At 40.0% G+C, this 26259-nt stretch overlaps 1 protein-coding gene across 8 annotated transcripts in view; it reads right to left on the reverse strand.

The window, feature by feature from the left end:
- LOC143041551 (palmitoyltransferase ZDHHC16B) overlaps positions 1–26259 on the reverse strand; it is a 161156-nt gene that overhangs the window by 64344 nt on the left and 70553 nt on the right. For all 8 annotated transcript variants that reach the window (XM_076213551.1, XM_076213556.1, XM_076213555.1 and 5 more), the window contains 2 exons: positions 16977–17094; positions 9114–9370 (listed from right to left, as the gene is read on the reverse strand). In XM_076213551.1, the coding sequence (XP_076069666.1) occupies positions 9114–9370; positions 16977–17094 (375 nt within the window). The remainder of the gene's footprint in view (positions 1–9113; positions 9371–16976; positions 17095–26259) is intronic.

Raw genomic sequence — 26259 nt, forward strand, 5'->3', positions numbered from 1 at the left:
CAAGCATAAGTACACATGGGAGAGGGTGGTGGATGGAAGGGTGGTAGATAGAGTGTTGATTGATTATGTAGTGGTAAATAGGACTATGATAGGAAGAGTTAAGGATGTACATGTTCTAAGGGGAGAGGGTGGGGGAATATCAGATAATTTTTTGGTGGAACGTAAGTTGAGAGTGGAGGATAGATGGAGAAAGAGGAAAGGGACAAAAGATAGGGAGGTGCTTAGAGTGAACTCTTTAAATGAAAAGGAAAAGGAGAAGGAGTACAAGAAGAAGCTGAAGGAGGAGTGGGAGGGAGTGAAGGATAGAGTAGAGCTAGGTGTAGAGGAGGAATGGGGATGGTTCAAGGAGGGAGTCACAAAGTGTGCAAGGATGGTGTGTGGAACAAGAAGGACAGGAGGAAATAGAAGGAAGGGTAGTGAATGGTGGGATGAGGAAACAAAGAAGGTTGTAGAAGAGAAGAAGCGAGCTTTCACAGATTGGTTACAAAATAGGACGAGGGAGTCATATGAGAGGTACAAATAAAAGAAAAGAGAAGTAAAGCACAAGGTAAAGGAGGCAAAGAGGAGAGCAGATGTGAAGTGGGGTAAGAGTATGACAGAAAATTTTGAAAGTAATAAAAAGATGTTTTGGAAAGAAATTAAGAGAGGAGGAGGAGGTGAATCAAGTAGAGAAGAAAAGGTAAAAGGTGCAGATGGAGAGATGATAATGGAAGAGAAAGCAGTAAGGGGAAGATGGGCAGAATATTTTAGGGAGTTGCTAAATGTGAAGGGGGATAGGGAGGGAAAGATAATTGCAGTGGGAAGCACTAAGAAAATGAGAGTGATGAGTGAGGAAAATGAAGGAGAAATAAGGAAGGATGAAGTGAAGGCAGTTGTTAAGATGATGAAAGCAGGTAAGGCACCTGGTCTGGATGGATGCCATGCAGAATGTCTAAAAAAAGGAGGTACGGTGATGGTGGACTGGCTGGTGAGGTTATTTAATGTTTGCTGGAGAGAGGGTAGAGTGCCAGAGGACTGGAGGAGTGCCTGTATAGTTCCACTTTACAAGGGAAAAGGGGACAAGTGTGAATGTAGTAGTTTCAGAGGGATTAGCTTGTTAAGTGTAGTTGGGAAGGCTTATGGGAGGATCTTGATTGAGAGGATTAGGAGAGGAACAGAGGGAGTAATTGGTGAGGAACAGTGTGGATTTAGGACGGGTAGAGGTTGTATAGATAAGATCTTTGTGGTAAGACAAATACTGTATGTGAGAAAGCTATAGGAAAGGGGAGGGATGTTTTTTGGTCTTTTATGGATCTGGAAAAGGCTTACGATAGGGTAGACAGAAAGGCACTGTGGGAGGTACTGCAGATATATGGGATAGGAGAAAAGCTTCTAGGAGCTGTCAGAGTTTTCATGAGTGTAGTAGAGCTTGTGTCAGGATTAGAAATGGAGAGAGTGAGTGGTTCGAGGCAAAGGTGGGACTTCGTCAAGGATGCGTTATGTCGCCCTGGCTGTTCAACTTATACATGAATGGGGTAGTGCGAGAGGTAACTGCAAGGGTAGTGGGTCAGGGATTGGAGATGGTTAAAGAAAATGGAGAAAAGTGGGAGGTGAGCCAGCTGTTGTTTGTGGATGACACTGCGCTTGTGGTAGGATCGGTGGAGGGATTGAGGAAGTTGGTGACAGAGTTTGAGAGAGTATGTGATAGAAGAAAGCTGAAGATAAATGTGGGTAAAAATAAAGTGATGAGATGTAAAAAGGGGTGAAAGTGGCAGTAGACTGGAAGTGAGCATTAAGGGAGAGCAACTGGAGGAAGTGGATAGTTTTAGATACTTGGGTGCAAATGTGGCAGGAAAAGGTGGAGTGAAGATGGAGGTAGAATGTAGATTGAGAGAAGCAAGTAAATGCCTTGGTGGATTGAAGAGTGTAATGAGGAATAGACATTTGGGAATGGATGCTAAGAGGAGACTGTATGAAGGAGTGATTGTGCCAACAGCACCGTATGGGGCAGAAACATGGAACATAAGAGAGGAAGAGAGGAGTAGTTTGAATGTGTTTGAGATGAGGTGTCTGAGAAGTATGATGGGGGTTACTAGGCTAGATAGAGTGAGAAATGAGGAGGTGAGGAGAAGAACAGGGATGGAAAAGGAGTTGGGAGATAGGGTTGATGAAAGAGTATTAGGATGGTTTGGACACATGGAAAGAATGAGTGAAGACTAGTAAAAGAGGTATGGAAGGCAGATGTGGAGGGAGTGAACATGAGGGGACGTAGGATGAGGTGGATGGATGGGGTGAAGGGGGCTTTAGGGAAGAGGGGAATGTATGTTGAGGAAGGACGGGAGAGGACAGAAGACAGGGGTGAATGGAGAATGGTTGTATATGGATGATGTTGTGATGCATGAGGTGGAATGGGCGGGGGGATGGGGGTGAGGTAGTATGTGTGAGCAAAATTTGACGCAGCCCGAAGGGATTTCTCCCCGTCTTCTCCTTTTAAGCATGGGGGGACGGAAAGGGGGGGATTACCAATTTAATGAAGTGGCCTTGCTGTGGATGTGCTGTGTCTGGCGACACTGCTTCTGACCCAGGGCAGTGGACAAGGTGCAGGGATGACCTGTCATCCAGGAGGTGCTAAGATAAGAGGGAGGGTGGAGGGGTGTGGAGTGTATTCAAGGATGGAATGGGTGGGAATGCTTTTATGCCTTTTCCTTTTTGGCTACTTCCCTTGTAAGGGGGAAAAAGCCTTGGTATATGTATGTATGTATGTATCTATTCAAGACTGATAGATATATTGCAGGAAAGAGATGGCTGGGCAGACAGTGCATTACTAGACCTACAAAAGGCATTTGATAAGGTACCACACAGAAAATTACTATATAAACTGGAAACAATAGGAAGCATACATGGAAAACTATTGAATTGGATGGAGGACTTCTTACATGGAAGAAAAATGAGAGTGGTGCTCAGAGACAAATATTCAAAATGGGAAGAAATGAGTAGTGGCATCCCACAGGGGTCAGTACTAGCTCTGATAATGTTTGCTATATATGTAAATGACATGGATGAGGGCATTGATAGTTACATGAACTGCTTTGCAGATGACGCAAAATTATTAAAGAGAATAAACTCCGAAATAGACTGTGACTCATTACAGAAGGATCTGAACAAAGTCTCAGAGTGGAGCAATAAATGGGAAGTAGAGTTCAACATCAAGAAGTGCAGTATAATTGAATTTGGAAAAGGCAAGAAGAGAATAACAGGACAGTATAAAATTGATGGAAAAGAAGTAAAGAAAGTGTATTCTGAAAGGGACCTAGGAGTAATCATCACCAAAGACATGTCGCCGGATAAACATATAAATAAAATAGTCGGAGAAACATACAATTTGTTGAGATCGATAAAGGTGGCCTTTAAAAACCTGGATAAGGAAATGATCAAGAAAATATTACAAACACTGATAAGGCCAAAACTGGAATATGCAGTGCTGATATGGTCACCTAGTACAAAAAAGAATATAAAAAAATTAGAAAGAATACAAAGAGCAATGACAAAGTTGGTCCCAACATTTGTAAACCCAACATACGATACAAAGACTGGCCGAAATGGAATTACCAACCCTGGAACAAAGAAGAGAATGAGGGGACTTAATAACCATCTACAGAATTATGAAAGGAAAAGAATGCCTTGACAGAGAGGACCTATTAAAACCGGACAGAGGAAAAACAAGAGGACATGCAATGAAACTCAAAAAGGATAACTACAGAAGAGATCTGAAATAAATGAGTTTCCCACATAGAGTGATAGATGTATGGAACAAATTGGATGAAGAAATAGTGTGTGCAAACACAATACAACAATTCAAGAACAAACTTGATCTTGCGAGATACAAAAACAGGTCACCACAAGCATAGCTCCCCTTCCCGTATAATACAACTAGGTAAATACAGCAGTGTAGTCAGACCAGTGATCCATGATTGTTTAATCAGGTAATGCAGAGTTCAGGTGTCCAGCAGTCTAGGTCTTCAGCCTATCATCCCCAATCCCAGGGGGTGGTGGAGCGATTCCATCAGACATTCAAACGCATGTTGCACACTTATTGCTTGGAGTTTGGGAAAGATTAGGACGAGGGAGTTGACCTGCTCCTATTCACGGCTAGGGACTCTGTTCAAGAATCCTTAGGATACTCTCCATTTCAACTCGTTTATGGTGGTGCTCCCCAAGGCAGGCGTAGCTCCTCTTGGGGATCGGTGCCACCTGTGTAGAGCTGATGGCCAGGGGTAGTTGCTGCTGCAGTTGCTGCATCCTCTCTCCCACGAAAGGACAGAGTCCACTTGGCCAGACTGCGGTGCGGCCACCACCCAGCACTTCTAAGCTACCAGAAGAGGCTGGATGACTGCATTGTGAACAGCTGCCCAGGATGTAACACTTCACCCCATACCATACAACACATAATGGAAGACTGCATTATACACAATCATGCATGCAAACAACACAACATACACTCTATAAAGGATTTGTGGGAAAACCCAGTTTCGGCTGTAGCATTCCTTGGGGAGACGGAACTGCTCGGACAGACAGTCTAGAGAACAACAACAACAACAACAACTCGTTTATGGCCATGAGGTGCGAGGACCTCTCAAAGCCCTCAAAGAAGGTTGGCTACTGGAAAATAGTGTCATACCTTTGGTATCACATGTAGCTAAGTTTAGAAAAAAAATTAAAAGCTGCTGTGAGGCTGTCTCATTCCCATTTAAAATCTGCTCAGATAAAGATGAAGCAGCAGTTTGACAAAAAACATCAGGTAGAGCATAGGGAATTTAGGGTAGGTGATAAGGTATTAGCTTTCTTGCCCCTGCAGACACACCCATTCCAGGCAAAGTATGATGGACCTTTCCAAATTGTAGACAGGGTAGGGGAGGCCAATTACGTTGTATACACATCAGACAGGTGTAAGAAAAAACGTCTGGTTCATGTCAATCTGCTTAAACCCTACAGAGTGAGAAAGAGTAAGGAAAGGGAGGAGGGTGTTGAGCCTCCCTTGCCCACTTGTGTTGTAGTGCCTGCATGTGATAATGATCAAGAAGACAGTTCCTCTGAACTCCAGAGTGGCTTGTATACCAAGGTGGACAATTCCACCATACTTTCTGATCCCAGCACAAAGTTAGACCATCTTTCTAATGACCAAGCAAGTGATATTTCTTCTTTTTTGACAGACTATAGTGATATATTTAGTGACCATCCTCACCCCTGTTCAGCTGTAGATCACAACATCGAAACCAACAGAGCCCGACCCATCCGCCAACGTCCTTACCGCCTGAACGCATTCAAGAAGGAGTACATCCGTGAGGAGGTACAACGCCTTCAAGAGGTTGGTATCGTGAAGCTCAGTAGCAGTCCTTGGGCCTCTCCCGTGGTCTTGGTGTCGAAGCTCGATGGCTCTATGCGGCTGTGTGTCGACTACAGAAAGGTCAATGCAGTCACCGAGCCAGATAGCAACCCCTTGCCACGCATTGACGATGTTGGTCAAGCACAGTGGGTGACAAAACTGGACCTATTACAGGGCTATTACCAAGTCCGACTGTCAGAGCGGTCAAAGGCCATCTCTGCGTTCATCATTCTCAAGGGGCTGTATCAGTTCAACGTTCTCCCCTTCGGCTTGCAGAATGCACTTGCAACCTTCCAACGCCTCATGAACATCTTAACTGTGGGGCTGGTGGGTGTCTGCTGCTACCTGGTTGACCTCGTTGTCTTCAGCGACTCCTGGGAAGAACACATGGACCGCCTAAGAGCCCTCTTTGCTGTTCTGGCAGCACACAGTTTGACAGTGAATCTCGCCAAGAGTGAGTTTGGCCATGCAGTATCCTGCCCCAAGCAACAAGAAGGGAGTGATGAGACTGTTGGGAATGGCGGCTTACTACCATCGCTTCTGTCCCAACTTCTCCTCCATAGTGGCTTTTCCCACTGAACTCCTGAGTGTCCAGACCTCTTTCAAGCGGACCCAGGCTTGCCAGGACTCCTTCGAGAGTGTGAAGACTCTGCTGACAAATGCTCCTGTCCTACGTGCTCCTGATCTCCAGAGGCTGTTCACTATCCATGTCGACGCCAGCAAAGTTGGTGTCAGTGCCGTGCTTCTACAAGAGGGTGAGGAGGATTGTGTGCTACATCCTGTGTGTTACTTCTCAAAGAAGTTCCTCAAGTCGCAGAGGAACTATGCCACCAATGAAAAGGAGACTTTAGCTTTGATTATGGCTCTAGATACATTTAGGGTATATGTAGGAAGCACAGTTCATCCTGTGCAAGTGTTTACAGACCACAATCCCCTGACATTTGTGGAACGAATGAAAAACAATAATCAAAGCCTTCTGCGGTGGGCATTAGCCTTACAGCCCTTCAATTCAAAGATTGCGCACATTCGTAAGAAAGATGATGTGCTGGCTGATGGCCTGTCCCGAATTACCCATGTGCAAACCAAAATGTTAGTGTGATTGACCTTGGTCAAGTGATTCTTTGCTTACAAACCCTTGTAAGCACGTTCCTTTGGGGGAGGGGTGTTACATGGCCACAAGTCCATGTGTTCCTTTGTAAAAGATGTGCTTTTCATTAACTGCCTGTTTTGGTTAGCTTGCAGCCACGCCCTATTTCATGCCTTCGTGAATTACAGATCATATGAAATAAGACTTTCCATGTTCCGTGTGTATTATTTCTTTGTCAGTCTTTTACTTTAGATAGCTAGGATATTATTCATATTATAAATTGTACCTTTTATGTTAATAATGTCTGTATGTGTAGTATGCTATTCCACTTGCCCTGCCTGTAATAAAATAAATGATAATAGTATTGCGAGTTGGCAACTGCGGCCACCACATTGACCGCAATCACGAAGTATGCCACCTTTTCCCTCTCTCTCTGAACCTGTTCTGCGTGGATGTCTTTTTTTCACTCCTCTGTAATCCTTAGGTTAAGTATGTTAGGTGGACCCTAGTGGTAACAAGTGGTCTGGTTAGGCATAATATAAGTGTGTATTTACCTAGTTGTACCTAGTTGTATTATACAGGAAGAGAGCTATGCTTGTGGTGACCTGTCTTTGTATCTCTCAGCATCAAGTTTTTTTCTTAATAGTGTTTGCACACACTGTTTCGTTGTCTAATTTGTTCTAAGTACCTCACTCCATGTGGGAAGCTGTTCCTTTTCAGATCTCTTCTGTAACTATCCTTTATAAGTTTCTTTTCATGTCCTCTCATTTTACCATCATCCCATATTAACAAGTCATTCTTATCTAAGACTTCCATTCCTTTCATTATTCTATAGTCAGCAAGTCTCCTCTTTCCCTTCTTTGTTCCAAAGTTGGTAATTCTAGTTTGGACAGTCTTTGCTCATATATCAGTTCGGAAAGAGTTGATGCTAGTTTTGTTGTTGTTCTTTGTATTCTTTCTAATTTTTTTATATTGTTTTTGGTACTGGGTGTCCATAGTGTTGCTGCATACTTAAGTTTTGGTCTTTTTAGTGTAGTTAGAAATTTTTTTATCATTTCCTCGTCCAAATAAGCAAACGCCACTGTAATGGACCTCAATAAATTGTAGGTTTCACCGAATATTTTATCAATATGGTTATCCGGTGTCATGTCCTTGCTGATCATCACTCCAAGATCTTTCTCTGAGTTTACTTTTTTCACCTCTTCTTCACCAATTTTTTAATCTTTTTATATTCTGTTTTTACTCTTTCCAAATTCCATTATATTACATTTCTTTATATTGAATTTTACTTCCCACTCTTGAGTCGAATTCCAGATCTTGTCCAAATCTTGCTGCAATGAGTTGCAGTCTTCCTCCGTTTTTACCTTCTTTAGTATCTTTGCATCATCTGCAAAGAAATTCATATAACACTCTACTCCTTCATCCATGTCATTAATGTATATGGCAAACATGATCGGGGCCAGTACTGATCCCTGCGGAACACCGCTTATCACTTTTTCCCAGTTTGAGAATTTACCTCTAATTACTACTCTCATTTTCCTCCCAATCAGGAAGTCTTTCATCCATTCCAATAATTTTCCTCTGATGCTACCTATTGACTCAATCTTCTTTATTAGTTTTTTATATGGTATCTCATCAAATACCTTTCGTAGGTCCAGAAAGACACAGTCTGCCCACCCATCTCTCTCTTGTATTATGTCTATTAGTCTTGAGTAGAAGCAAATCAGGTTTGTTGTACATGATCTTCCTTGTCTGAATCTAAATTGGTTTGGATTCAGTATAGTTTTTTCTTCCAAATGCTTAACCCATCTATTTTTGACAAATTTTTCATAAATTTTTGCTACTGTGCTTGTTAGTGAGACCGGTCTGTAGTTTGATGGGTCTTCTTTGTTTCCTCCCTTATATATTGGTACAATGTTTGCCTTCTTCCAGTCCTGTGGTACTTTTCCTTCTTTAAGTGAGAATTTAATTATATTGTATATTTTGTCTGTTAATTCTTCAATGCATTCTTTCAGTATCCAGTTTGCAATTCCATCCAGACCATGTGATTTTCTAACATCAAGGGTTTTAATTTGGTCGCTGATTTCCTTTTGTGTTACAATTATTTCTTTCATTGAGGGGGATAACTCTCTCACTATTTCCTCACAGTGTATGTAGTGTTAAGTGAATATGAACATACGTTAGTGACACAATAGTTTTGCTATACCTTGCCCCTCTCAGAGTTATCCACCAGTCACCTAAACTTATGAAATACGAGCTTAAAAGTACTGCACTGAGATTTATAGTTGAGATGCAGTATATTGTTACCCTGCCATTTAGTCTCAATCTTGTGTCAATGATTGGAGATAGGATTGCTTCTCCAATTAATATTGGGCTGTAATGGGAGAGGTAACAATAGAAATAATGACAAAATTGTTGAGAGATCTTGGGCATAGTCTGAAGAACAAATGTCAGCCACTTAGGGCTGCACCACCAAACCAAAGTGAAAAAATTCATAGTAATGGGTGACAGGGAGATAACTCTTTCTGACATCCTTCTTACAGGTACCCATCATTGGTTCTACAAAAAAGGGAAAAGGAGGGGTACAAAAGGCTGGACAAAAATGAACTGGGGTGAGAGTGAAGTTGAGAAAACAAAACAGATATAAATGTCCTTCATCCATACCACAGGAATCATGTGAGTATTATTCACCCTGACCGGATGACCTTCTAGTTCTTCATCTTCTTTGTTGTTTGTTACTATTTCCCAAGCGTATTCCACAGCATCACTTAGTCCTATACCATTTTCCCCACCAAGCCAAATTTCCTTGAAAGCAATTTCAAAGCCAAATAGCATGATGAAGACAGTTCCTGCAACCATGAAGACCATATACATGTAAAAGTAGCGATGGTTGAAATGGCCCACACAGTTGTTTAACCAAGCTGTTCTACAGTTAAGGATGGTTTCTCTTTTAGTGAAAATATCCTTATTGAGCTGAATAATTCATTAATAATACATGTTAATCTAAAAATCTACAATGTAAATATCTGCCAGCACTTTCTACAGTTTTTGGGTGAAAGATTTATGAATTTAGGGTGATTATTGGTAGTGTCAAATAGGGTGTATTGAGACAACTCTTTTTTGGGGCTGAACTGAGAGTCAATACTGAAAAATTGTTTGACTGAATATGCTTTTCCTGTTGTGCTCATTAGATACACCTAGGATATAACTAAAAACTTTGTATTTATAACTTTTCAGTAAAAAGTTGTTCAAAGCATGTAAAATCCATTCTCCCTACGGGCAAGATTTTACCTCTGCAAAATTTTGTTGCAAAACCAATAATTTTGGTAAATTTACTCTCCTGATGTTATCTGATACTTTAGATGCATTATTTTCAACATGTTGATTGTCAGATAGTTCAGGTTTAATATGAATTAAATGGAAATAAAAATATCTTTAGTATTTCTACTGCTATAGATTGTATCATTTTGTCTCAATTCACAAAAAAAGTGGAGTGAACTGAAACATACATTTAACAAATACTGATAGTGATTTAGGAGAAATGGATAACGGTATGGTTGTTGATTCAGACAGTGAGAACAGTGTACAATTAGAAAACTATGATACAGAATTTGAGCTTTGTTCCTAGGAAATTTGGGAGTTTCCCTCATGAAAAGAAATACTGTGTCATAACCTATGATAGAAGGGTATGCATAGGAAGACTTCTAAAAGTTGGTAAATCCATTGCAACAATTAAATTCTTAGAAAGAAGGATGAACAATCAGTATGACTGGCCCAAACATGATGATATTGATGATTTTAATATGCATTTGATCAGTGGACCAGTGGCATTGTCAGGCATATCTTTTACAATTAAGGGGTTCGATAAAGCTTATGCTGACTTTAAAATGCATGTAAAACATAATATAATGTAACCACTACCCTAGCACTTACAAAAAATAGCAGTTCACTAGCTACTGTGTATACAAATTCATACTGGTATTTTGCATAAAAAAACAACAGGTAGTTAACTAAATGTCTATAAGATGTGTAGTTTCATTTGAACTGATCTCAATTTATTTGGATAACAAGTAAGAGGATGTTCATTTACACCAGTCTTTACCTGTCTCAATTCACCCCATTTAGTTTGACTGAATCAAAGTGACTTTCTTATATTTGTCACTTACCCCTCCATACTCACCTTGAATATAGGCTGCTTCACTCTTACGGTTTAGAGTTCAGAACCAAATATGTAAAAAATGTCTCAATCCACCCCACTCAACATTAAACTTCATTTCAGTGGCTCCCTTCTGGCTGATACTAAATTATTTTATACAAATGAAGGCGTTAACCTGTTTATGAGAGCAAAGATCTTTCCTGGTATGTATTCTCTGTCAACTGCCAGACCATTTTACTCAAGCAGGAGAAACTTGTCATTGTTTAACTTACATATACCAAGGCTTTTTCCCCCTTCCAAGGGAGGTAGCCAAAAAGGGAAAGGCATAAAAACACTCCCACCCATTTCATCCCTAAATACACTCCACACCCCTCCCACCCTTCCTCTCATCTGAGCACCTCCTGGATGACGGGTCATCCCTGCACCCTGCCCACCGCCCTGGGTCAGAAGCAGTGTCGCAAGACACAGTACATCCACAGCAAGGCCGCTTCATTTAATCGGCGACCCCCCCTCTCCGTCCCCCTTTGCATATAAGGCGAGGACGGGGAGAAATCCCTTCGGGCTGCGTCAAAATTTACTCACACATACTACCCCACCCCCCACCCCCCCGCCCATTCCTCCTCATGCAGTCACAACATCATCCATATACAACCATTCTCCACTCACCTCTGTCTTCCGTCCTCTCCCTTCCTTCCTCAACAGACATTCCCCTCTTCCCCAAAGCCCCCTTCACCCCATCCATCCACCTCATCCTAGGACTTCCCCTCATGTTCACTCCCTCCACATCTGCCTTCCATACCTCTTTTACTAGTCTTTCTTCACTCATTCTTTCCATGTGTCCAAACCATCCTAATATTCTTTCATCAACCCTATCTCCCAAATCCTTTTTCACCCCTGTTCTCCTCCTCACCTCCTCATTTCTCACTCTATCTAGCCTAGTAACCCCCACCATACTTCTCAGACACCTCATCTCAAACACATTCAAACTTAACTTACATAATAATAATAGTAATCACTGTCCTGAGTTTCACCAACTGAAACCCATAGCTCTACAGCAGCAGGCAACAATCCTCAGGCCCTCCTATAGATCCTTCTGTGAAGAAACATTGTACTAATACTGTATTAGTATGGGACTGTTTTATGCTACCAGACTATAGTAATAGTAGGGAAACAGTTACACTGGCCTGTGTTCCAACTGAATTAAAAAATACAGTTAATTTTCCTGGGTCAGGTCTGTTTTCTAAGATACAATCTACTTCTATTCCAGCATATTTTCCCAAAATATCACAATTATCCAAGTGTTTATGAACTTTGTTTTTGCAAAACTGGGTCATGGGTAACCTTTAATAATTATTTTCACCATGGAATCTAGTTCTGATTCTGAATCTAGTGACATCTTGCTGATGCTAACCTCAAACTCAAGTTGAGCAAATGCTCCTTCCTTAAGAAGGAAATTTGTTTTCTTGGTCATGTCCTCACTTCTCATGGCATTCTTACTGTTCCTGATAAAGTCAAAGCTGTTGCTGACTTTCCTCTTCCCACAGATGTTGAGCACCTTTGCTCCTTTCTTGGACTTTCAGGATATTACCAAAGGTACATGAAAAATTATTCTACTATTGCAGCTCCTCTTACTTCACTATTAAAAAAGGATGTTCCTTTTCACTGGTTGTCTGCCCAGGAACAAGCTTTTGCAGACTTAAAGAATGCCCTTACTACTGCTCCTGTCTTAACTTTTCCTGACTATAACTTACCTTTCATTCTCTACACTGATGCTTCTTTCCAAGGTCTTGCTGCTGTCCTTATGCAAGAACAAGACACACACCTTCGCCCCATTGCCTTTGCCAGCAGACTCCTCAACAAAGCTGAACAAAACTATTCTGTTACCGAAATTGAAGCCTTAGCGGTTATTTATGCTCTTTGACATTTTTAAGAAATTATTCTTGGTTACCCTATCACAGTCCATACAGACCACTAGGCACTTCTTCAGCTTTTTAAAGACAAGAACCTGTCTGGGAAACTTGCTCACTGGTTCTTGACCATTCAAGAATTCAACCCCACCTTCTCTTATGTGCAAGGTAAAGCATTGATACCTGTCATTCTTGTGCTACCCAAAGAGGTCATATTCACAGTAAAGTTCCCATTTTGACATATCCAATCCCTAGCAAGCCCTTTGACATGGTTGTGATTGACCTTCTCAAGTAACCACTTACTTCTAGTGGAGATCAGTACCTGTTTGTGTGTATGGGCCATTTTTCCAGATTCTGCATCCTTGAATCTGTTCCGGACAAAACTGCTAAAGCAATTGCAAAGACCTTCATTGACAAGATTATCTGCCCCTTCACTACTCCCAAAATCCTTCTCTCTGACATTGGAATGGAATTCAACAATGAAATTCTTTCAAATATTTGCAAATCCTTTCAGATAAAATGTAATCATTGCTTACCACCCCAGTTGTATATGGATGATGTTGTGATGCATGAGGTGGAATGGGCGGTGAGGTAGTATGTGTGAGCAAAATTTGACGCAGCCTGAAGGGATTTCTCCCCGTCTTCTCCTTTTATGCAATGGGGGGACGGAGAGGGGGGGTCGCCGATTTAATGAAGCGGCCTTGCTGTGGATGTGCTGTGTCTTGTGACACTGCTTCTGACCCAGGGCAGTGGACAAGGTGCAGGGATGACCCATCATCTAGGAAGTGCTAAGATAAGAGGGAGGGTGGAGGGGTGTGGAGTGTATTCAGGGATGGAATGGGTGGGAATGATTTTATGCCTTTTCCTTTTTGGCTACTTCCCTTGTAAGGGGGAAAAAGCCTTGGTATATGTATGTATGTACCACCCCAGTTCCAATGGCCTTGTCGAATGCCAAAACAGAAAGATTCTCAATGTTCTCCGACACCTCGCTTCTGATCTTCATCTCTCCTGGGATCACTATGTCTCTATGATTCAGGCTTGCCTTAATAAGCCATCAATAGGTCCATATCAGAGTAGCCTCACTTTGTCATCTTTGCTTCAGACAAGCGACTTCCATATGACTTCCTTATTTCAGATATAGGTCCTATTTACAACCTTGATGATTTTGTAAAGGTTTCACTTGCTAACTTCAGCACTCTCTTCAAGAGAATTACTCAGTCTCTTTCACCAAAGACGAGATGGCCTGTTTTCATAATAAAAATGCGAGAGTCTACCATTGCAATAGGTGACATTGTGTATGCCCTGAACTATTCTCCCTCTTACAAGCTTTCACCAAAATTACTTGGTCCCTTCCGTGTCCTCGCCTTTGAACCTACTAACAAAGTCAAATTGAAACATCTACATTCCAATTCAGAGACCATTATGCACCTGGACAAACTTAAACTCTTCTCTCAAGGTGTAGACTGCAACACTGAACCTCCAACTCCCACTGACACAAATCCTCCTTCCCTCCCCCATTCACCTTCATAACCAGCAGGCATTTTCTGTGCAATGGGTGTTCTTGTATGCAATGATAAACCCTGCCATTTCATAAACCTGTAACAACAATCTTCTGTTCCCACAAAGTTCTGTTACTTTCCTGGCCTCCTGAATTTCTCACATTTACCACCCACGTTTTCATGTCAACCTCAAGTTCTAGCCAATGTGGGGCTGGGCAACAAAGGTTATATTTACCTTTCCTTGTGCTCTTCAGTTGGTCTTCTTGCTGTCGTCAGACATGTATAATTTTTTCTGTAGGTGGTGGACCAAAAGCCTTTACTGCTGCTCTATTGCCATGCTCCTTGGCATAATTTACTACTTGTAGTTTGTAGGAGATTGCGTAGCTCAATCTTTTCCTCCTGCTGCCATAATGGTGAGGGTGTTGGTGTGTTTGTTATGATCACTGTCAGATGGCATTGAGTCAGGGTTCCAATCAGCTGACATTTATAAACATGTGTCAACCTCACATGTTTGCTTTCATTTTTATGATAATCAATCTTTAAAGTAATAATACTGGTACAGGGGTCCCTCAAATAAAGCGGATTCGAATAACACGGATTCAATCATACGTGGATTTTATTTCAAAACCATCTCAAATGTAGAGAACCGTTTTAAAATTCGCGCCAAGTCGGGCACGCACACGCACACACGCGGCAACATCGCAAACAATTTTACCGCTATAACCTGTTGAAGTGTAATGTTTCTTTCGTTTGGAACACAACTAATAAGTCTGATAATGACTGCGCTTGTTGTGTCTTAATTTCTCTTATGAGGTTCTTGTTACTGGCGGTGGTGGTTTGGGAGATCAAAAACAGACATATACACGCTTACACATGTGTAGACACGCACACGTAGACACGTGTTAGACAACCAGCGTATGTTGTGAATGCGCGTGCGTCTACACACAAATACGAACACAGACACACGCACGTACATGCTTACTTGTACATGTTAACACAGACGCATACACGCACGCATGCCACACACACATACATACACCACATACACACACATATACATACGGCACACACACACACAATGTGTATACGCCACATACACATGTATATACGCCACATACACATATGCATATACGCCACATACACATGTATATACACACAAACACATACATACACCACATACACGCGTGCACACACACACACACACACGCACGCACACACGTACACATACACATACATACGGTTCTCGGTATTTAATATGGAAAGTCAGCATACGCGGATTTGGTCATACACGGTAATTTCAGGAACCTAACCCCCACGTTATTTGAGGGACTCCTGTAATAATAATAATACCAGCAATAAAATAATGATGCATGGAGTTGGGGTAGAAGTACTGATCATAACCTAGGTTAGTGAGCATCAGGTAGAAGATTAGCCTATGGAAGGTCTCAATTTCACATATTAGACGAAGGGCAATATTCTGAGCTAAAATTTTGGGAAAAAGGTGTGTCTTATATGCCGTCAAATATGGTACACATTTGGAACCAGTGAAAATTTTTGCTTTAGAAACACTCAAAAAATAAGATAAACAAAACTTTTGTGAAAAATTGTTACCCAGTGTTATGTCATCTGCTATGGGTTGCAATTTGAAATTTATTTCCACTAGATGTGAGCAATTTCTCTTGCATCAACTTAATCTAGACATGTTATCAATCAGATCCATGACATCCGAGTCATTCCCTGGAATCACTAATGTAGTTTGTCTAAACTTTTGCATCTCCTGTTCTTGGTGTACCTTCTATAAGGTGATGTGGTCTTCTCACCAGCCAAAGAATACATATTTGGTAACAGCTTTTTTTTTTTTTTTATAACCTTCACTATTCCTTCTAGCCTATCAGTTTCTCTTTTCTGCTGCTCCATTATCTCTAAGGTTACTGTACCCCTCTTATCCATACTTGCTGTTGACTTGGCCTTGCTTTCTTCCATAATATTGAAAAGATTTTTTTCTTTCATTTGTCAAAGTTTCATTTTCCCTTTTCAGTTTAATAATCTCTGCTATCTGAACCAGGCTTGTTTTTTATTCTTGTTCCAGTTTTCACTATAGGTCATTTAGTTTTGACTGATGGGAAGAAAGTAAACCTCTCAATTGTTTTAACTCAATTGCAATTTCACTTACCTCCATGGAAGATTAGTATCCATCTTGAAACCTACTTTTTTTTTCTAGTTTGTCTCTAGCACCACAATGATCAATTTCCACATTGAACCACTGACTTTAGTTGGAAACCTTCAACATTTGTGATTTCCAGTGTAAATAGACAATACTTTGTAATGCAGACATATTAGAATGATTTTTCTTTTCTTTTCCTATCATGTACGACAAAAAAAAAAAAAAAAAATCACTATTTTTCCTCCCTGACTTTCATCCAAAGATGAAACCAGCAATTTTATGCCTCTACAATGACCCTGAATAATGTTGCTTCTCTCCTCTGTCTACTCAATTGGTAAATATTTCCATCTGGTGCCATTAAAAGGCTAAAACTACAAGCATCGATCATCATTATTCACATTGTGACCTTATGGAGGTGGGGAGCTGTGTAGTGAATTTGAGGACTGACATGGGGTCCAGTTGATTTAAGTTTTCTAATGACTTGTCCCACATTAACACAATACAAAAACATTTCAATATTTCTTCCCATATAGATCTATGGGAGGGCCTCAGGATCATTACTAGCTGCTGTAGGGCTGCAGGTTTTCAGTCAGTAAAAGACAACGTAACAATCATTACTACCTTGTTACATTTTTTCACAAGTTGGTACATAAGAAACCTTTTTTTTTTTTACATATAGTAGTGGCAGCATACCTTGGAGGATATGTTGATAATGACTGCTATAAATCTATTATTTGAGTAGAACTCCCATATGAAACATGCAAATTATAAATTCCAACATTAGAACCAGGAAAAGGATACGACAGTGATGGTCCATCTTGAGAATGCAGGTATTGCAGACTGAACAGTGGTGAGTGCGTGGAGGTTTGGGTGCAATGCACTTCTTGCATACACTTACAGCTTCTGTTATAAGTGTTCCCTGGAAAGGAAAATATATCTATCAATCAATCTGTTAACCCAGGTCTCTCTTGTATGAGACTCATGGTTCCCAATCAATCACCAAGAGTCAAATCTAAGCAGGGAAGATTGGGTAGCATTAAACATGGGAAGGGCTAAAGTAGGTAAAACCAAAGACACCTTTCACAAATGGGGATTTAACACCAGTACAGAATGTCCATGTAGAGAAATTCAGACCATGAGCCACATTCTACAGGAATGTCAAATGGGTCCTCACTATTCTGACATCTTATAGAAGCAAATGACAGAGCTGTGGAGTGGATATGGTTTTGGTGCAATAATATGTGATGACCAACAGTCACTGGACTAGCCCATAGGTTGCGCATGGAAGAAATAGTGTGCTGTCTGGGAACAGTTCATTTAGAGCATCGTTTCCCGAAGTGGGCAGTACCGCCCCCCTGGGGGCGGTGCTTTGATATTGGGGGGTGGTAACGCAAAAAGGGGCGGTTGGGGGGCGGTAATGCATAAATAGGCAGTTGGGGGTAACCAAAAAATAGGAGGTTGGTGGCGACAATGTAGCAGCTGTAGCTGCTACAGTACTTACACCGTCGTCCCAAACTGTTGGCGGCAACCGTCAAAAATCATACAAGTAATAAGAATTATAAAAATAAAATTTCAAAAGATATGCCGCTCTTTTACCTGAGGATTAAGGGGTCTCATCTTTTAATCACATCCAACCGGAACTGACCTGGTTCCGATAAAAGCAATTGTCGGTGTTCCTTTGTAATACGTGACTCACGGTCAAAGATTTCATCCATTAATCCTGCAATTCTTACCCCTCATGGAACTTACTTTCAGTAGAAAGTTCTGTCATGTTTCTGTATAAATAGCGCTTGTCAAACTGATCAATCTCACAGTCAACAAACAACTACGCTACATGGTCCGACTCCAAAGCTCGTCTCAGGTATGTGAACATTTCACTTTAATTTCAATCTTGTAATATTCAGAATTTTTAAATATACTAAAGATGTGACAGAATAAGAGTCTATTAATGTAAGAACACTACTAAAGGGTTTAAAAGAGTTACTGTGCAGTGTATATTAAAAGTCGGAAGCATTTGAAACCTCGGAAGGCAACAAACTTGAGATTTATTTTTTTATTTTTTATTTCTCCACAAAGCTAAACCTGAATAGGTTAGGCTAGTTCTGATAGGTTTTTTGGCATATCTTTCCATTTTTAGAAAAGTGTTCATACATGTTCATACTATTTCATGAACACACGCACGTACGCACACACAGAATACAAAGAGCAATTACAAAATTGGCACCAACACTCTCAAAACTATCATATGAAGAGAGACTAGCAAAACTTGAACTACAGACACTAGAGCAAGGAAGAGAGAGAGGAGATTTGATAGCTATTTACAGAATCATGAAAGGCATAGAAATTATTGATAGAGAGAATCTGATAAAATGGGATGATAGAAATACAAGAAAACACGGAAAGAAAATCAAGAAAGACAGCTATAGAAGAGATGTGAAAAAGAACAGCTTTCCTCACAGAGTAATAGACAGTTGGAACAAGTTAGATGAGAAAGTGGTGTGTGCAAAAACAATACATAAATTTAACCTCTTCACTCCAGGCCTAAATCTCGCGGGCAGCATTATATGCCAGACGTATGATGTGTCGTAATAATACTCGCATCATAAAATATAGTCACCGCTTATATCGATCGTTCTCTCTTTCACCCGTGAATTTTGATAACCAGAGAAAATGTGATGAAGACAGTTTAGAGAGTACAGACGCTCCTCAACTTACGTTTTAGTTACGTACCGAAAGGCCGAACGTAAGTTGTTACTGTACTATACATCCGTAAATTCTATTACCGTATCTTATAAAACACCCCTAAATCATTAATTATACACATAACATTGTAAAATAATAACATTAATTTCAATTAAATTAAATTCAAGCAACATAAATTGAGATGGTGAAGGAGGAGGGGGAGGAGGATGAGGAGGATGAGGCTAGGCATTATCAGTTTATCATTTGTGAAATGTAAACAATGGATGCAGCGTCATGCGCAAGTATCGTTTGAACTACGGAGAGCGCGCTAAACTAAAAAATTCACTCAATTTTTTTTTTTTTTTACAATATTTTTTTACGGTTAGTTCAAACGCAAAATCGAAAAAACGTAAAACGAATTAATGTAAGTAGAGGAGCGTCTGTATGTCATTATGCAGGGGCAACTACAATAAATATAATCAAGACGCAGATATGGCAGCCCCGCATATCCACTTGCTCCTCATGCCGCCTATGTATGCGGCACCGTATGGAAGTGGTTAAAAATAGTTTATATAAAATGAGATATGAAGACGGGACACCACGAGTATAGCTCCCCTTCCCGTAAAATACAACTAGGTAAATACAACTAGGTAAATACACACATTCATTCACTCAAACCCCTCCACCCACACACACAGACATATACACATGCACCCACACACAAAAATGTAAAGATTAGAAACATAGATATGAGCAGCACAATAGAAGGTGAGGATAATAATTTCCATGGATTTAATGAGGGGGGGGCGGATACCAACCTCCCCCGACTGGCAAGACTAGAACAAAAACTTGAACAAATGACCGAACATTGGGAGAGTAGGTTCAGTAGAATGTTAGAAATTGCGCAAAGGGTTGAAAGATTGGAAGAACTAGAGAAGGCGAACAAAAACTTAACTAAGGAAATAGAAGAACTAAAAAGACAGTTAAAAGAAGTAAAAGAGGAGAATGAAGAATTAAAGAGGAATAATAAAGACAACAAAGAGGCCATAGCTAAAGAAGCTAAGGGTTGGAAGACAGTCCAAGAAAACAGTAAAGTTGCATTTACTGACATAATTAAACAGCAAATGAAAGAACAAACTGAAGACTCAGTTATTAAAGTGATGAGACAAAAGGAGAATATAGTAAGAGACTTAGCAGATAAAAAGAAATGTATAATTATATTAGAAATGGAAGAGAAACACAACCCAGATAGAACCACACGAATCAATGAGGAAAATGAAAAAGTAAGCAGATTACTAGAATTAGTTCAGGAAGATGAACCTGAAATCATGAAACAAATTGAAGAGAAGTTTAGACTCGGAAAGTATAGTACAGATAAGACCAGACCAATTAAGATTAAATTCAGGTCACAAACGACGGCAGAGAATATCTTATCAAAAACAGGGAAACTAGCAGCAAGGGAACAATATAAAAAGGTATGGATAAAAAAGAGAAATTAATAAAGAGGAAAGAGAGGAAGAAAAAATGAAAAGACAACAAGCTAAGGAAAAAAACGAGAAGAGAACAGAGTCAGAAAAAGAGAAATTCTATTGGAGAGTAGTGAATATGAAAGTAAGGAAATTCGAAATACTAGAGAAAAACAAAAGGGAAACAGAGAATACAATGGAAGTGGCAGAAAACTAAGAGTGTCTTACACATAGATGGATTAATTACAGGATTGAATGAGCTGAATGATTATCTGAAGGAAAAAGAACCGGGCATAATGGGAATTGTATAAACCGAAATTAAAAGGTCCACTACCACCCAACAGTGTAGGACATGACGCATATAATTATTGGATTAGAAACAGAGAGATAAAACAAGGGGGTGGAGTTATGTTCCTGACTAAGAAGGATATAAACATGAAGAGTGTCACATATGGAAAGAATACAGTAGAGATGATTATGATCGAAGTGGAAGACAGAGATAAGAAGAGCAGAAAGGTTGTGATAAATTATGTGCCTCCAAAAAAACAGCCTCGTGGGAAGAGAGTGAACATAAAAGTATGTTAGAGGACACAAGGAGAACATTAAATAAGATAATGGAAGATGGAGGAAGAATAGTTATGATGGGCGACTTTAATTGCAAAGAAGTCTGCTGGGAAGAGATGACAGTAAAGGGTGGAGACGGCTCAAGGGGAAATATTCTACTCAAGATGATTATTGACCATACAATGACACAGTGGATACAGGAGAACACTAGGTATAGAAATGAAGAAGAACCATCGAGACTAGACCTAATAATCACATCTGAACCTAGAATAGTAGAAAAGATTGAATATAAAACACCAATAAGTAGAAGTGACCACATTGATTGAACGAACTAAATGAGGAAAATACATGAAAAGAAATGAACTGTAGAAAAGGAAGAATGTTTGAAAAAAAAAATAAAATAAGAATTCTGTCAAAAAGAAAACTGGGAAAGAATATACAAAGAAACAACAGTGGAAGAGAAATGGAATATTTTGACAAAAAATTATAAAGGAGTGGAAAAGTATGTCCCAAGACAAAAACAAAAAAAAGAATATGTAATGTGCTGGTACAACAAAATTTGTAGGGAGTTAAAAGACAAAAGAGACAAGCTTGGACCAGATGGAAAAAATACAGAAGACCTGAAAAATGGAAAATATATACTTGGTATAGAAATGAATATGTACAAGCTTGCAGAGAGGAAAAGAGAAAATATGAAAAAGATGTCATAGAAAAATGTAAAGATCAACCAAAACTATTTTACAGATTTGTAAACAGCAAACTGAAAAACAAACAAGATTTGGAGAAATTAAGACAAGGAGTTGAATACACAGAGGAAATTGAAATGGCGGAAATTATGAACAAGCATTTTAAATCAGTGTTTACAAGGGAGAACATACAACCTGAAGAGATCGAATGGAAAGAGAAAGTCCCCCCCATGAAATAAATAGAAGTAACAAAGAATGAAATATTGAAACACTTGAGTAATCTTGATGTCAGAAAATCGCATGGACCAGATGAAATAGCAAACTGGATTTTGAAAGAATGCAGGAATGAACTGGCAGACAAAATACATAGCATAATAAACAGTTCCTTGAAAGAAGGAAAAGTCCCAGAAGATTGGAAAAAAGCAAATATAGTACCTATATATAAAGGGGGAAATAAAGAAGACCCTACTAACTACAGACCAGTCTCTCTAACAAGTACAATAGCAAAAATATGTGAAAAAAAATTCAAAAGTAGATGGGTAAAATATTTAGAAAAAAACAATGTGCTAAATCCAAGGCAATTTGGATTCAGACAAGGACGATCATGTGTCACCAATTTAATATGTTTCTGTTCAAGGCTAATAGATATAATACAAGAAAGAGATGGATGGGCTGATTGTGCATTTCTAGACCTAAAAAAAGCCTTTGACAAAGTACCACATAAGAAGTTGCTAAAGAAATTAAAAACTGAAGGAGGAATACAGGGCAAACTGATTAACCCCTTCCATACGGTGCCGCATACGTAGGCGGCATGAGGAGCAAGTGGATACGCGAGGCTGCCATATCGGCGTCTTGATTATATTTATTGTAGTTGCCCCTGCGTAATGACATACTCTCTAAATTGTCTTCATCACATTTTCTATGGTTATCAAAATTCACGGGTGAAAGAGAGAACGATCGATATAAGCGGTGACTATATTTTATGATGCGAGTATTATTACGACACATCGTACGTCTGGCAGCTAATGCTGCCCACGAGATTTTGGCCCGTACTGAAGAGGTTAAATGGATGGAAAACTTTTTGCAAGAAAGAAAAATGAGAGTAGTGATAAGAGACAGACACTCAAAATGGGATGAAGTAATAAGTGGTGTTCCACAAGGAATAGTTCTGGCCCCAATAATGTTTGCTATATACATTAATGATATGGATGACGGAATTGAAAGTTATATGAGCTTCTTTGCAGATGATGCAAAACTGTTAAAAAAAGTGAACACAGAAGAAGATTGTGAGTCACTACAGAGTGATCTAAATAAAGTACAGGAATGGAGTAGGAAGTGGGAGATGGAGTTCAACACTAAAAAGTGTAGTATAATGGAATTTGGAAAAAGCAAAAACAGAATAACAGGATCATATAAATTGGGAGAAGGAATAAAAAAAGTAGAAAATGAGAAGGACCTGGGAGTCATTGTTATGAATAATATGTCACCTGAGAAACATATAAATAAGATTTTTGGAGAAACTTATAACTTAATAAGAACAATCAAAGTGGCATTTACATACCTGGATGAAGAAATGGTGAAGAAAATTCTAATCACTCTGATAAGACCAAGACTGGAATATGCAGCAACGATATGGTCACCAAGTACAAAAAAATGTATAAAAAAACTTGAAAGAATACAAAGAGCAATTACAAAATTGGCACCAACACTCTCAAAACTATCATATGAAGAGAGACTAGCAAAACGTGAACTACAGACACTAGAGCAAAGAAGAGAGGAGATTTGATAGCTATTTACAGAATTATGAAAGGCATAGAAATTATTGATAGAGAGAATCTGATAAAATGGGATGATAGAAATACAAGAGAACACAGAAAGAAAATCAAGAAAGACAGCTATAGAAGAGATGTGAAAAAGAACAGCTTTCCTCACAGAGTAATAGACAGTTGGAACAAGTTAGATGAGAAAGTGGTGTGTGCAAAAACAATACATAATTTTTAAAATAGTTTAGATGTGAAATGGGGAAAGAGTATGACAGAAAATTTTGAAAGCAATAAAAAGATGTTTTGGAAGGAAATTAAAAGAAGAAGAGGAGGCAAATCAAGTAGAGAAGAAAAGGTAAAAGGTGCAGATGGAGAGATGATAATGGAAGAGAAGGCAATGAGAGGAAGGTGGGCAGAGTATTTTAGGGAGTTGCTAAATGTGAAGGAGGATAGGGAGGGAAAGGTAGTTGCAGTGAGCGCTAAGAAAATGAGAGTGATGAGTGAGGAAAATGGAGGAGAAATAGGGAAGGATGAAGTGAAAGCAGCTGTTAAGATGATGAGAGCATGTAAGGCACTTGGTCTGGATGGATGCCATGGAGAATATCTGAAGAAAGGAGGTACAGTTATGATAGACTGGCTGGTGAGGTTATTTAATGTTTGTTTAAGAGAGGGTAGAGTGCCGGAGGACTGGAGGAGTGCCTGTATAGTTCTGCTTTACAAAGGAAAGGGAGACAGGTGTGAGTGTAGTAGTTACAAAGGGAGCTTGTTGAATGTAGTTGGGAAGGCTTGATTGAGAGGATTAGGAGAGGAACAGAGGTTACTAGTAATTGGTGAGGAACAGTGTGGTTTTAGGACAGGTAGGGGTTGTGTAGATCAGATTTTTGTGGTAAGACAGATATGTGAGAAAGCTATAGGAAAAGGTAAGGATGTTTTTTGGGCTTTTATGGATCTGGAAAAGGCTTATGACAGGGTAGACAGGAAGGTACTGTGGGAGGTACTGCAGATGTATGGGATAGGAGGAAAATTGTTAAGAGCAATCAAGAGTTTTTATGAGAGTAGTAGAGCTTGTGTTAGGATTAGAAATGGAGAGAGTAAATGGTTTGAGGTAAAGGTGGGACTTCGTCAGGGGTGTGTTATGTCGCCCTGGCTGTTCAATCTTTACAGGGAAGGGGTGGTGCGAGAGGTGAATGCAAGGGTAGTGGGTCAGGGGTTGGAGATGATTAAAGAAAATGGAGAAAAGTGGGAAGTGAGCCAGCTGTTGTTTGCTGACGACACTGCGCTTGTAGCAGGATCAGAGGAGGGATTGAGGAAGTTAGTGACAGAGTTTGAGAAGGTGTGTGAAAGAAGGAAGCTGAAGATAAATGTGGGCAAAAGTAAGGTGATCAGATATACAAGGGGAGAGAGTGACAGTAGGCTGGAAGTGAGCATTAGGGGTGAGACACTGGAGGAAGTTGGATCGTTTAAGATACTTGAGTGCGAATATGACAGGAAAGGGAGGAGTGGGGGTGGAGGTAGAATGTAGATTGAGAGAAGTGAGTAAATGCCTTAGTGGATTAAAAAGTGTAATGAGAAATAGACATCTGGGAATGGATACTAAGAGGAGGTTATATGAAGGAGTGATTGTGCCAACAACAATGTACGGGGCAGAAACATGGAACATGAGAGAGGAAGAGAGAAGGGGTTTGAATGTGTTTGAGGTGAAATGTCTGAGAAGTATGATAGGGGTTACTAGGCTAAATAGAGTGAGAAATGAGGAGGTGAGGAGGAGAACAGGGGTGGAAAGGGAGCTGAGAGATAGGGTTGATGAAAGAGTATTAGAATGGTTTGGACACATGGAAAGAATGAATGAAGAAAGATTAGTAAAAGAAGTGTGGAAGGCAGAGGTGGAAGGAGTGAATATGAGGGGGCGTCCTAGGATGAGATGAATGGATGGGGTGAAAGGGGCTTTAAAAAAGAGAGGAATGTCTGTAGAGGAAGGACGGGAGAGGACAGAAGATAGGGGTGAATGGAGAAGGGTTGTGTATAGAAGAGTCTGTGATGCATGAGGGGGAGTGGGTGGGGGATGGGGGGTGAGGAAATATGTATGAGAAAAAATTTGACGCAGTCTGAAGGGATTTCTCCCCATCTTCTCCTTTCTCCTTTCCGAATTTATGAAGCGGCCTTGCTGTGGTTGTGCTGTGTCTTGCAACACTGCTTCTGACCCAGGGCAGTGAACAGGATGCAGGGATGACCCATCATCCAGGAGGTGCCAAGATAGGAGGGAGGGAGGAGGGTGGAGGGGAGTGGAATATATGGGAAATGAAATGGGTGGGAGTGATTTCTATGCCTTTTTCTTTTTGGCTACTCCCCGTGTTAGGGGGAAAAAGCCTTTGGTATATGTATATAAGTAGAAAGAATACAAAGAGCAATGACAAAGTTGGCACCAACTGTTTCCAAATTAACATACGAACAAAGATTGTCCAAATTGGAATTACCAACTCTGGAACAAAGAAGAGAAAGAAGAGATCTGCTGACTATCTATAGAATCATGAAAGGAATGGAAATCCTAGATAGGAATAATTTACTAAAATGGGACAATGGAAAAACAAGAGGACATGAAAAGAAACTCAAAAAGGATAACTATAGAAGAGATCTGAAAAAAAAAGTTTCCCACACAGAGTAATGGATACCTAGAATAATTTAGATAAAGAAACAGTGTGTGCAAACACTACTGAAGATTTTAAGAAAAAACTTGATGCTGAAAGATACAAAGATGGGTCACCATGAGCATAGCTCCCTTCCTGTATAATACAACTAGGTAAATACATAATATGCATAAATACCAAAGAGAAAAAGAAGAGAAAGAAATTGCGAAGGAAATACTGAAAGCAGTTCAAGACAGGTCAGGAGTTGGAGAAGGAAATCAATGACGTGCATAGGATGG

Source organism: Oratosquilla oratoria, chromosome 31, assembly GCF_046742065.1.
Source record: "Oratosquilla oratoria isolate Oo_2021 chromosome 31, ASM4674206v1, whole genome shotgun sequence".
Classification (NCBI taxonomy): Eukaryota; Metazoa; Arthropoda; class Malacostraca; order Stomatopoda; family Squillidae; genus Oratosquilla; species Oratosquilla oratoria.